Below are 13,174 nucleotides of genomic sequence, written 5' to 3'. Positions count from 1 at the left end.
TTCTGTTCATCCTGCAGTCTAGTAACTGCAAGGAACCCACTGTCTTTCTTTGGCCACAGAAATTAAAAAAACAGCAAGTGATGTGAACTGCTTTGGAAGCTGGTGCAATTTTTCAATAGCTTGCTCTCATTTCGTATTTCATCATTGAAGTAATACATCTCTATTTTACCTTGTATGGAACAGATCCAAGCAGTGTTTAATGCTTTATCATTCCTTTATTTTTTGAGCAAGAGTTTGCTAGGACAAACTAATCAATAGGGCAGTATTCAACAAGCCAGTTTGTTTTCCTCCAGCTACACATCCTGATCAGCTGTCTGTTCCTCTGCATTAGGAATAAACCCCTCTGTGATCATTGGCACAGCATGTTCTAGCAGGTTCCTTTTGTGTGATGTTCGGCTCTTGGCCAGCACTTCACCATTTCTTGGCTGATGTTGTTGGTGCACAAGCTGTAATGATAATTTTATTTAATTGGTACTTCACAGTGACAGCTGAAATGTGCCTGCTGTTAGCTGAACTACACAACAGCAGAACTGCGTGGATGTTTGAATTTTGGAGGAATTTCCTTCATTCTCTTAAAAATATATTCTTTATGACTTTTGGCAGCAGCAATCACTACCAATCCTATTTAACTTGGTGATGCATTAATGTGCAAGTGCCAAAGGAAATGGCACAGCTAGGCAGCTTGTTCCAAGCTGTTTCATGCTGCTTGCAAAGTTCAGGTCCAGTTTTATCACTGTATCCTCTCACAAGTTGCAAGCCATTGTTGACTCTTGAGAGTGGCAGCCTATACTGAGTGCATCCTTTTCCTTTGGAGTAAAAGACATGGAATCATTAAGGTTGTTCCATCTTTGGCCATGATGCATAGCCCTTTTCATTTTCAAGAGGAAATGAGAGCTTGGCAGTGGGACCAAGCATGTAAAAGGAACTTGGGCATTAAGATGGAGAGAGTCCTGTCTTATATGATGTCACTTTTATATGATGTTCCTCTCCTGCTTCCTAGAAGTTAGGATCCTAGGATGTTACTCCCCATGCACCTGGAGACTGTTAAGCTTCTTATAACAGGGCTTGTAAAAACCAAACGAGTGCATTGGACAGGAAGTCACCTGTGCTGACTTGTTGGAAAGTCTGAGGGCAATGTTTGTTATATAGCACCTGCTTCTGTGGTCCAAGCTGCACACCTTGTCTTGTGAACAGTGCCTCCATCCATGCACACACTGTGGATTTCTCTCAAGCTTGATTAATACCTTAACCTTGCAAGAAGGAAGGCCATAAATATTTCTCAGTTCCTTGTGGGTAAGACATTCTTTGGGGAATCAGAACCTGTGGTTTGAACCTGGATACTAAAGTAGATAAAGGGGTTTGAACCTATGTGCTGGGTAAAGTGCTTTAACAATATAATCTTGTCTCCAGTCCTGGTGTTATTCTAGGCAAATTCTAGCAATACATTTGGCACACTTGGTGTGAGAGGGTCTCCTGCTCTTACCCAAGTAGATATTTTGTGGGATTACAGTGGGTTTCCTTTGAGGGATGGAAAAGGTGTTGCTTTCATCAAGGCATAAGTGGGAGTTGAATGTTCTGGCATGCTCAAGCCTTCTGGGCATTTCAGCTCATTCACAGTGGGTATGGATTTATGAAAGGGCAGCAACATGTTTTAATGGCTGCCAAACATGAAAAGTGAGGGAAAAAATGCAGTAGTATTTCCATAAGAAGACTTGGGTTACTAATGACAGTCTTGTGCTTTCAGAATGTTTCAATAATGAACCAAAAGATGTGGATCCTAATGAAGATTGTGACTGTAAGTGATAAAATAGAACTGTACTTAGATTACTTTCAGCTGGCTCTGTATACATACTGCTGACTCTTTCAATGGTGACATAGTTTAAAAAGAACTGAGAAATCTTATAATTAATGTTTTAAAAGCAAACATTCAATCAAATACTTGGAAAAATTATTAGAGTTGCTCATCTAGTCAGGAGTAAATGGAACTTCCTCGTTACTTCTGGCTTAAGTTGCTTTCCTTAATGCTGCAGGCTTTGTTGTTGCCTCTATTCTTCAGGCAGCACCAGGTGACAAGCTTCAAAGCTTTTCCACCATGATTAATGTGTTAAGTGAAATCTTCTCTGTGTTAAATATCAATTATATGTATTGATTTCCACTGCTCTCTCCAGCCTGTGATAGCTGTGTAATTACACTGCTGAAGGATTTGAGCACAATAGGTGACGAGCTACAGCTCATCAAGTCTCAGCTGCAAAATGTCCATGCAAGTACCCACACTCTGGAGCAGATGAGAGACCTGGAAACACGCATCAAGGACTTGAAGGTAGGCACACACAAACAGAAAAGTGGGTTTCAGATTAAGTGGATAGGCAATGAACCCAGGAAACTTTGCCATGATTTTGTGAGTTGCAAGAAGACATACTTCAACCCTGGAATCCAAATACCAGATGCTGGCAGCACTTGGTTTCCTGTTAGAAAGTAGCCGTAGTTTCCATGTCATGCTCTGAAACAGAATCAGTATCTCTGCTTTTTCTGAGGCCTGCTTGCCTTGGAAGTTATATCTCTGAGGTGTCTCTCTAGCTATTTCTTTTTCAAGCACTTCATTTCTCTCCCTTACTGAAAACCTCCAACATTCCACTTGCCATTACCAAAATTCATTCTAAAAAAATGTTCTTCAGTTGGAATAGCAGTTGCTATACTCACAGATAAAACTCCCAGGTTTTGGGAAGGAATCAATCACTTTTCATATCAGTAATTCTGCTTTTATTTACCTTGGGTAAAGATTTAATCCTGTGAATTTTTTGCTTTTTGTCTACTGTGCAGTGGGTGATTTACTGGATTGTTTTTTTCCTTTCTTTTCAGGTCTTATTGAACAACTACCGTTCTGTTGTTCATAATCAAGGTTCAAAGGTAGATGAGATGGAGACAGAATTCGTTAAACTAGATCGAGATGTAAATGCTCTTCAGGAAAAGGTGACTTACCAAGTCAATTTAAAAGTACATATCTCCTGACTACGTATTAGCATGCTGTATCCAGATACTTTTAATCTAATAGGTTTTTTTCCTTGCTAGGCTGAAATGAACTACAAAGAAGCTGAGAGATTATTTAACAATTTTGGCCAAACTCATCAGAAAGGAAAGGATTTGGTTTCACAAATACAAATAGTAGTCAACAATATACAAGGTAAAAAGTAATTTCTAACTCATGTTTTATTTTATAGCATCTTTTGAGCTTATTTACAATATTCTTAATTACGCATATGAGGTTTTCTTAGAAAACAACTTCATAAATCAGAATTTAGTCACAGGTGTAAAATTCACTTTTCATATTAGAATTCTAATTAATATTTAATGTTAGTTTAGGAGCTTACCTTCCCTATGAATTGAAAAGAGGCAGAGAAGCTTCACTACAGAGACATTTCGAGCCACAAATTTGACTATCCTGACTCAAGTGTAACATGTTCTGAGTTGTTATCATGAGCTCTTTAAAGTTAGAAGCTTAAAATTATTGCTGTGAACTTGGTCATTTAGGACAAATTTCAAGGTCAAAGCCATCTTACTCTCTCTGGTTGTGTGTCATGGGATACTTTTCATCTTAGTAGAATGAATGCAATAAGGATCTGCTTCGACATCCCTCTTCCTGAATTCACTAATGAGGCAGATCCATCAGAAAAGACGTTGGCCCCAAATTTGGGCATTTTGAATAGGCTTAAGCACACCCCGTTTTTGACCCTGGCCGTGCTTTTTTCCAGCGCTCTTGGAACAGATATCTGGCACGAGCGCAGGAGACAACAGCCTGCCCCTGGGGGACGCGGCGGCAGAGCTGGCCGAGGCGCAGCGCATGGTGGCCGAGATGCGGAGCCGCCGCTTGGGCCAGCTCCGAGCCCAGGCCGAGACGGAGCGAACGGAAGCTCAGCGGTGTAAGCGCTGTTCTCTCTGACTTCCTAGAAAGATCAGTCATGAGCCTCAAGAGTTGTTGGTTGGGTTGGAGTAGAAGTAGCGCTTTGCGGTGTGTCCCTGAGGTTCGTGGCTGTTGTTAGTCGACAGGAAAGTGGTCGTTCTGGAGGGGACTTCAAGGCATTTTTAGTGTGTTATGGAAGAAAATGGGTTGAGCTGGGGAAGAAACCCTTCTTTTGTAACTGGTAAAAGAAACTAAAAGGCAAATTCTAGCCATACATTTGGTGTGAGAGGGTCTCCTGCTCTTATCCAAGTAGATATTTTGTGGGATTACAGTAGGTTTCCTTTGAGGGATGGAAAAGGTGTTGCTTTCATCAAGGCGTTAGTGGGAGTTGAATGTTCTGGCATGCTCAAGCCTTCTGGGCATTTCAGCTCATTCACAGTGGGTATGGATTTATGAAAGGGCAGCAACATGTTTTAATGGCTGCAAAACATCTCATTAAAATAAAGATGTAGCCAATCCTAACAAACCTATGCAATACTTCTGTGCATTGTAAGAGATAGGCAGTGGTACATAGAGTATATTTAGAGGAATTGCATGTTTAATTTAACAAGAGATTTTTTCAGAAGCTGATATAGTAGTCCAAGGGGCAGGTTCATACAAGGACGAGGAAGTTCAGGAGTTCTAGTTGCACTAGTTGAACTCCCTGTCATGTTCTCTGCAAGTGTTTGACTGGGAGATTCAGAAACTTGATTCTAGACAGTGGAGACATCAAGAAAAGTTGCTGGCTTATCTCCTAACCAGGGGCATAGTGGAGGAATGTGAAGCCCATATGAGTGACAGTTAATTTCCATCAGCCTTGAGTACTGATACCTGTCTCTGAGTGACTCTTCTGTATCCTACTTTGTCAGCAGTGAAATGGGCATTCTTAAGAGTGTGATGTATTTGACATCTTCTGTGTTCCTATAATCTTTGAAATTAAATGTGCCCATATCACTCCATTGATTACAGAGGAGGTTACTTTGATAACTAGCACAGTTGTTGATGAAATTATGATATTTCCATATAAAAAAGAAAATTGGTATTTTCAGATCAGCCTCATCCTTACTTAATTAAGAGAACATTTATCTGTGCTCTGTGTCTGCAGCAGTAAACTAGTGAGCAGATTTGATCCAGAGAGATGCTGAATAGTATCTTTGCTATAGTAGCACTGAAATTAGTATTGCAGAAGATGCTCAGTTCACACAAGCACAGCTTTATAATCCTAAATGTCAAGCCCTTTTTCACAAAGTTTGTTCCATTTCTCTTCTTGTCTGAGCAAAACTTTTCTTTCTGGTCCTGATACTGCAGTACTGGCACGTGTTAAGAATGAGCTACAAAAGCACCACCAAGAAAATCGTGGGCTTATTAAAGCTGTGAGGGATGCACTGAATGAATATGAATCCAAAATCACTGACCTTCGTGAAGCTCTGAATGATGCAACGGGACAAATCAAGCAGGCTGAAGGCTTAAACAGAGACAACACAGTTCTGCTAGAAGACATTAAGGTAATGTTGGGGCTCAGGAGAAAAAAAAATAAACCTCAGAAGATAAGAATTGGTTTTGGTTTTGGTTGCTGCTTTTGACCTCACAAAGTCAAGCAACACTAATTCTTTAGACTTTCTTCAGGGTCTCTTTTCATCTTTTGATGTGTTTATGGACAGGTATTAATGTAGTGTACTGCTGCTTCTGGCCTCTTTGTGTGACCAGAGCAGTGTGACCAAGACACAGCTCTGATGAGAGCAGGGAAGGAGACTCTCTTCCCAGCACTTCTTTCCAGCTTTTGTTTCCTTTTCTAGGCCAAATTTCTGATGCTGATGTACTTTTCATAGTAATTTCTTTAAAGTATTTAGCTTTAACAACCGTAAAAGATGGGAGCAAAAATGTGTGCAATACTGTTAAATTATGAGGGATTAATTTTCTACAGAGCAGCTTCTGAGGTCTCATCAGGACAAGATACAGCTGTTATTACTGAACAGTGTTTGAATTTTAGAGCTGGTAAAATAGTACAAGGAATAAGTGTGTGCTGCAGGACACATTCTCTTAATTGTGCTGTTGCTGAAATGCATCACTGGTTTAGCACGCTCATGTCCATATTTAAGAAAAAAAATGTGACTATGCCCTTGGTAAATCCTACTGCCAGCTAGATTAGGTTTGGGTTTGTTGTTTTGGTTTGGTTTTTTTTTTTTTAAATTTTGGTTTCAAGATATGTTCATGTTGTTCAACTTCTCATTTTTCCTTAGAAACGGATTGAGGAGACAAATGTGCAACAGAATGGTGTCTTGAATATTCTGAGCTCAGCCCGATCTTCCCTGACACAAGCTAGGAGTGCACTTGGATTATTGCAAGAGAGCAAAGAGGTAAAGTTTACCACCTTAAGAGAGGGTTAAAAACCCCTATATCTTGTTGAAGATGAGGCTTGTCTGAGCCAGTCAAGAAAGAAAGGATCCCACAGCCCATCCTGGATGCAAAAGGAATCTGCCTGCCTGCACAGGTTTCTGTTAGAGAAGTTTGTGGAGGGTTGTGATGTGTCTGAGGAAGACACTGAGCTGCAGATACCAGAATTTGGGAGAATTTGTGAAAAGATGTGAAAATAAACGATTGTGCTATTCTTGTATTTCTTTCTGGTTAATTGCTTTTAGCCACTGTCAGAGAGGCAAGATACTAGGATAGAAGAGTCTTTGCTCTGACTCAGCTTTTATGTAATGGGTCTGGAAGCATAATATAATGACTGACAGTTTTTTCCAGTAAACTGTAGAGTAAGTTGGAAAGGAATGTTTTTCCCTTTGGTTTTCTCAGGTGCAAGGTATGTGTTACACTGAAATAGACAGGGACAATGTGAAACATGTACAAATACAAATAAAATTATATCTTTTTAAAACCATAGGAATATGAAAGCTTGGCTGCTCAGCTGGATGGAGCAAGGAAGGAGATGAATGAAAAAGTGGCAAATCTCTCATCAGCAAGCAAAGAACCACTGGTGGTGAGGGCCGAGGAACATGCCAAATCTTTGCAAGATTTGGCAAAACAACTGGAAGAGTATGTTGTCATTCCTGTAAATGAGTAATTTTTGTACAGAACAAAAAAAGTGGTTGTAATGGTCTGTAATTTTACTTGCTTTTATAACCATTTGCAAAGCTAGAGAGAAATTAAGTTGGTCTCTTTCTGCTTCTTTATGGAAGTTTTCCTTTTCTCCAAAAACCAGATCTTCCTCTATTTTTCCTGATTTTTTTCCCCCAGAAGTGTGAACTCACATAATACTGTTTTATACTACTGTACTGACACTTCATTAACATCTTACTAGCAAGAGAAAATCTTCATGTAAAGAGTGGGAAGGTGTTTAGCATATTTTTTGTAGAGTTATTTCAGATACTCGTACTCAGGGATGCTTTTATGGTATCAAAGAATTGAGGTAAATAATTGGAATAAATGCTGTCTTGGCAGTCTTCAGACATGCCTGCTCAGCACTATGGAGGAAAATACTTCATCTAGTTTTCTCATCCTTCAAGGAATGTTCTAGAAAGACAAAAACATGATGAACTTGATAGGAGTCAAGTGTTTCTCCATTATTTGTACTTTGCGTTGAAATTATGAGAGGGGTTTGGAGTCCTTCTGAGATACATCAGAACAACATGAAAAAAACAGTGAAACCCTGATTTATTTTTCCCTGTGCAAACTGTTCACATTTTCTTGTTGCACCAACTAGAAAGTCTCAGAAAGTTAGATTCCAAAATACCTACTGTGGCTGGAAAATTCTTGGGTAAAAAAACCCCACATTTTCATTACCTCTTCTGTTAGTTTTCAGTTTGTTTTGTTTTTTTTTTTTTTCAATTAATAAGGAATGTTCTCACAAATACAAGGCAGCTAATACTAGACAGTTGTATAGCTCACAGGGAGTGAGTAGAAGAGATTTTGTCTGTTGTTTCTGATTCCAGAGCTGCTGTGCTGGTTCTTGGGGAAAACACAAAAGGTCTTGTACTTCTAGATGATCTGACATCTACAGTTCTCTGAATTCCTCTTAACTGAATTATATTTGGAGGGCTGTGATTGAGGTGCCTTATTATTGACTATATACTGTGGTGAATTCTCTCCATCTTAATAATTTGAAGGCTGCTTTGGAGTCTCAAAGCTGTGCTTTTCCACACACCTGAACTTATCCTGTCTTCTGAAGACTCTTTCCATGTCAGTTTATCCCCAGATTTGATGTTTTTGTAGAATGAAGTTGCAGATCTAATTAAGAAACATCTTCTGTATTGGTGTTACTTGGAAAATACTGAGTTCAGGTCTGTTTGGAATCCATCTCACAGCCTTGGCAGAAGGCTGCATTTTGCACCCTGTTTCCCACAGGATAAAGAACAGTGCCAGGCAGGACGAGTTGGTAGGCTGTGCTGTGGAAGCTTCTACTGCCTATGACAATATTATTGGTGCCATCAAGGCAGCAGAGGAGGCAGCCAACCAAGCTGGGAAGGCAGCTGACTCAGCTTTGTCAGTAAGTGGCGAAATTATGGTAAACCTGTCACAACCCGAGTTTTATTTTCTTTAACTATGGCAGAGACCCCAGAATCAAACACCTGTGTGTCTTGGTGTGCTTTATTTTTCTGTGACCTTTCATATGAGTTGCTGTTCTGCATGTTGATTGATTAGTCTTGGCTCAGTACTAACCAGGCCTAGTACTGCCCTTCTGATGGGACTGCCCATGAGTCCTGACTGTTATTTCCAGTGCAAAATAGAGATCTTACAAGGCAAGCCTGGTAATCACTGCAGGTGATTTCAGGTATTCTCTTTTACTCTGCACTACTAATACTCACAAGCTCTTCATCATAAACATGACATCCAACAGCTGTATGCTAGTAATTTCCACCTAATGCCCTGGAATCCATCTGAAGTTTGCTAAAGACCAAGGCTGTAGTATGCTTAAATTAACCTTGGTAGTTGTTGCTAAAGGTGATGTTCTTCAGATGAGATCTCTACCCTTGTAGAGTTGGGGGTTCTTTAAATTGGATTGGGCTCTCTCTTCTACTCTTTAAATTTTAGTGTAATTATCAAGTGATCTTACAGTACCATGCTTCTATTATCAGACTGTGAAGAGAGAAGACTTATCAGGAAAAGCTGCGAAGTTAAAAACTGACAGCAGTACACTCATGGATCAAGCACAGGACGCTAAAAGGAAATTGCAAGGTACTAAGAAAGTGGTACTAGAAATGTTGGCATAGCATGAGAAGCTTTCCTTGAACCATAAATTTTCTCAACTCAGCAAAGCACTTTAGCACTTGTTCAACAAAGAAAAGCTAGTTCCATTACAGTGGGACTTTTTGTGATAGTTATTTCCCATGGCAAAAAGGCAAGAATGTAGATTTCCTGCTTCTGCTATGCTATACACCTTTGCAGTCCTCCTGTCCAGCAAATCCTTTGCCTTGTACTTGTTTTGCAGTGGACTCAATGCTCAGTGGCAGCATGAACTCTGTAAGAGTGTAGACAAGTGCTGCAACACCATTTATCCAACAGAAAATTGATATTTTTCTTTAAATTCTCATGGGGCTTTCCTTGTTTCGCAGCTATTGGTCCAAACCTTGAAGACCTAAAGCAAAGACTTGATGTCGCTGATGGAAAAGCGAATACGCTGAAAATGGATCTTGTCACTGCTCAAAACAATCTCAATGGGATTAACAGAGGTTTGTTACTTAGAGATCACTTCTGGCCTGCCCCTTTCATCTGTTAGTATGAAAATCTGAATGTTCATTTTTGCATGTTTCAGGTGACATTGACAGCATCATCACCAGTGCAAGGAACATGGCAGAAAATGCCAACACTGTCACTGATAGTGTGTTGGGTGAGCTGGTCCCAATTGAAGCAGAAGTGGAAAGAATTAAGAGCAACTATGGAAGCACACAGAGTGCCAGCTTAAATAAAGCACTGATGGAGGCAAACAATTCAGGTATTGCAGGTGCTGTGCAATGGACCTGCCAAATCACTGTGGGGTGAACATGGCCAGGATGCAGCAGAAGCTTTAACCATCCAAAAGTTAGGCACATACCCTAAGCTAGTATTCTGAACTTCTTTTATGGCCAGTAGAAAGGGACAGGCACAGCAGAAGGTGACTCAGGCCATTCTGTGGTATGTGCTAAAAGCTAGTGCCATGACTGGTCTCTGAAGATTTGGACCCCATGGGTCAGTACTGGGTCTGATCCTGTTCAGCACCTTTATTAATGATCTGGATGATGAGGCAGAGTGTGCCTCAGCACATTTGCTCCTGACACTAAACTGGAAGGACTGGCTGATACACCAGAGGGTCGTGCTGCCGTCCAGACAAACCTCAACAGGCTGTGGAAATAAACTGCCAGGAAACTCATGAAGTTCAACAAAAAGTTTTGCGCCTGAAAAGGAAGAAACTCATGTACCAGTATAGGCTGAGCAGGTGGCCAAGTTGGCAAAAAACTTTGTAGAAAAGGACCTGGGGGTCTTGGTGGGCACAAAGTTGAAGATGAGCCAGCAATGTGCCCTTGGGGTAAAAGGTTGAAACACAGGAGATTCTCTCTGAACATGACAAAAGAATTCTTCTATTGTGAAGGTGACTAAGTATTGGCACAGGTTGCCCAGGGAGGTTGTGCAGTCTCCATCCTTGGGAATATTCAGAAGCCTACCTAGGCACAATTCTGGGCAACTGGACCTAGATGGCCCTGCTTGAACACTGGGGTTGGTCATTGTGACCTCCAGAGTTTCCTTCCAACCTCAGCTGCTCTGTGATTATGTGATTTTCTACTGTATTGGCTAATGAAGGGCCCTGGACAGTTACCTTAGGCTACATGTCTGCTAGCTGAAATTAGTTGAAAAAGATTGCACTGAGCCTGTTCTGAATACAAAATAAGGGACAATCACCTTCCCAAACAGCTTTATTTTACATCTTCTCAGTAGCTTTATCTGATAAATTCAAGTAAAAGGAAAACATTTTAAATAATATAAATACAAGAGATAGGCCTGCATGGTATTGCAGGGTTGTAAGTCATCCCTGCAGTTACAAAACTGGTTTATAAGTCATATTTAAAAAAACAAAAAGTCTGGATTTCATTTTATTTGCCTTCTGCATCATAGGCTTGAAGTCTGCAAATATTTTCAGGGTGGTTTTTTTTGTTTCAGTTTTGGCTTTTTGCAGTCACAGGAGATGAGAAATTGTTTCCTGTTATAACGAAAGCTGAAATTCTCATCATATTTTCTTTTCTCTGAAATAGACTTGACCAGTTACTGTAAGACTCACTACTAAACTGTGCTGGTTAGCAACCTTGGCACAAGTATAACTCATGCCCATCTTAGTCAGGCCAGCAGTCTGCCTACCCCATTATTCACTCTCTGACAGGGCAGCAGGAGATGCTATGAGCCTGAGTCCTATCTGCTGTCCTTTATCCTCATCCTCCCCTAGCATCCACAGCCACTGGGTAATGATGCCAGAGACCACATCGCTGTTCTATTTAATTCTTTTTTCTTGACCTTTACCTAAAACATTTTCAGAAGTGGTGATTCTGACTGCTTCTGCAAATGTCTTTGCCACAAATTTCAGGAGTACAATAACTTCTGTATAAACTGCTTCTTTTAGTGAGAGCTTCCTAATATTGTAGGACCAATCAAAACTCTTTTGTCATTACCCTGTCCACTGCTTTTCTGATAATTGTGTAGTGATACCATATTTTTTGCATCTTTTTTTCCTCCTCCTTTTTAATATCAATGATTTGCTTTCTTTCATTGCAGTAAAAAATCTGACAAACCAACTTCCAGATCTGTTCAGCAAGATCAAGAGTATCAACCAACAGCTGATGCCAATAAGCAACATCTCTGAGAACATAGATCGTATAAGAGAGCTGATTCAGCAGGCCAGAGATGCTGCAAATAAGGTCTGTCCTGAGCATTGCAGTCATTGACCTCAGTGGTTTGGATACACAACAGTACTTTCCTTCCTCTTCCTCCTTCTAAATCATTTATTCAAATGTGTGTGAAAGACCAAACATAAATTTAATTCAACAGCACTACCCAGCAACTGAAGTAACTGCAGTGATGGGAAGCATGATAATTGATACATAAGAATGACAGGATGCAGTAGCATCCTGCTACATCTTTCTCCCATTAGGTTTTTTCCCCAGGGCATCTCTGTAATATTTATTTGTACAGCAGCCTCTTGCCTTCCAAGGTACATTGTGGTGGCTTTGGCAGCAGGGGCAGAGTTGGCCCTGCTGCTTAGAGACAGGGCTCTCTACCCATGCATGGTCAATTGAGACACTGCCAAAAAAGTTGTGCAGCCCTGTGCTCTCATTACTCCAGCTGCTCCAATATGTTAGAAATTGGCTACTGGCACCTTATTAGGCTGCTCTTTCTCATTTAAGCAACTGCTGTAGTTGCTGAAGTGATAGTGTGGTCTCAGGTACTAAGAAGCATCCCTGAGATCATCACAAATAGCCTAGTTACAGTGAATGAGAGGAATCACTGATCATGGTGTATTTAGCTGTAATAGGATGTGTCTTTATAATAACAGAGGTGTGTTGTAATTCCCAGCAGACAGTCAAGTCCAGCTAAGTGAAGCACCAGGATGTGATTGTAGACATCTAAATAATTCATAGACTTGCTCTGCAGAGCTGCAGGGCACATCCTGCCCTGTCTGTGTAGTGAAGGTAACAGTTACTTGACAGAGGCACAGTAAACATTGATTAATTGATGTCTGGAGCAAAAAAGTGCTGTGTTAAGTATTGATAATACAGACTACTGCATTATCCAGTCTGTTTCCTAATTATTTTGTTTGGTAGGATCAAAGTCCAAATCATGCCTGAAACATGACCAGGATGTGTAATGGGTTACTTTGCAATTAAACACACCAGTGAAACAGGAGTAGTAGAAATAGTTAATTGTAACATACTGAACTTTGGTTTTCTTTACAGGTTACTATTCCTATGAGGTTTAATGGCAGCTCTGGTGTAGAAGTTCGACCTCCAAGCAACCTTGAAGATCTCAAGGGCTATACTTCACTTTCCTTATTTATCCAAAGACCTCAGCAAGAACCAGGCACCCCCCGGAGGACAAATAGGTTTGTCCTGTACCTGGGTAATAAAGATGTAGGTATATTTTGGTATTTAATCTGATTTTTAGACCAGACATCTTGTTTTGAGAAAAGGATGGGAAGTAATCTTTTCTGACCGAAGTTTGTAGCTACTGTTGGCCTATTTCTTTAAAATTGCCTTTAAGTGGTGGTAGAAGTGTGTT

General features: G+C 40.4%; 1 protein-coding gene across 2 annotated transcripts in view; it reads left to right on the top strand.

Moving 5' to 3' along the window:
- The window catches only part of LAMA3 (laminin subunit alpha 3), a 108,540-nt gene that overhangs the window by 79,476 nt on the left and 15,890 nt on the right, over positions 1–13,174 (top strand). For both annotated transcript variants that reach the window (XM_056484142.1, XM_056484143.1), the window contains 14 exons: positions 1,745–1,795; positions 2,169–2,320; positions 2,860–2,970; positions 3,070–3,181; positions 3,750–3,917; positions 5,246–5,442; positions 6,178–6,294; positions 6,822–6,973; positions 8,282–8,423; positions 9,013–9,112; positions 9,490–9,606; positions 9,690–9,869; positions 11,675–11,817; positions 12,853–13,026. In XM_056484142.1, coding sequence (XP_056340117.1) covers positions 1,745–1,795; positions 2,169–2,320; positions 2,860–2,970; positions 3,070–3,181; positions 3,750–3,917; positions 5,246–5,442; positions 6,178–6,294; positions 6,822–6,973; positions 8,282–8,423; positions 9,013–9,112; positions 9,490–9,606; positions 9,690–9,869; positions 11,675–11,817; positions 12,853–13,026 — 1,916 coding nt within the window. The remainder of the gene's footprint in view (positions 1–1,744; positions 1,796–2,168; positions 2,321–2,859; positions 2,971–3,069; positions 3,182–3,749; positions 3,918–5,245; positions 5,443–6,177; positions 6,295–6,821; positions 6,974–8,281; positions 8,424–9,012; positions 9,113–9,489; positions 9,607–9,689; positions 9,870–11,674; positions 11,818–12,852; positions 13,027–13,174) is intronic.

Source organism: Oenanthe melanoleuca, chromosome 2 (genome assembly GCF_029582105.1).
Source record: "Oenanthe melanoleuca isolate GR-GAL-2019-014 chromosome 2, OMel1.0, whole genome shotgun sequence".
Classification (NCBI taxonomy): domain Eukaryota; kingdom Metazoa; phylum Chordata; class Aves; order Passeriformes; family Muscicapidae; genus Oenanthe; species Oenanthe melanoleuca.
The sequence above is the reverse complement of the archived record's forward strand: the minus strand, read 5'-3'. Positions and strand labels throughout refer to the sequence as shown.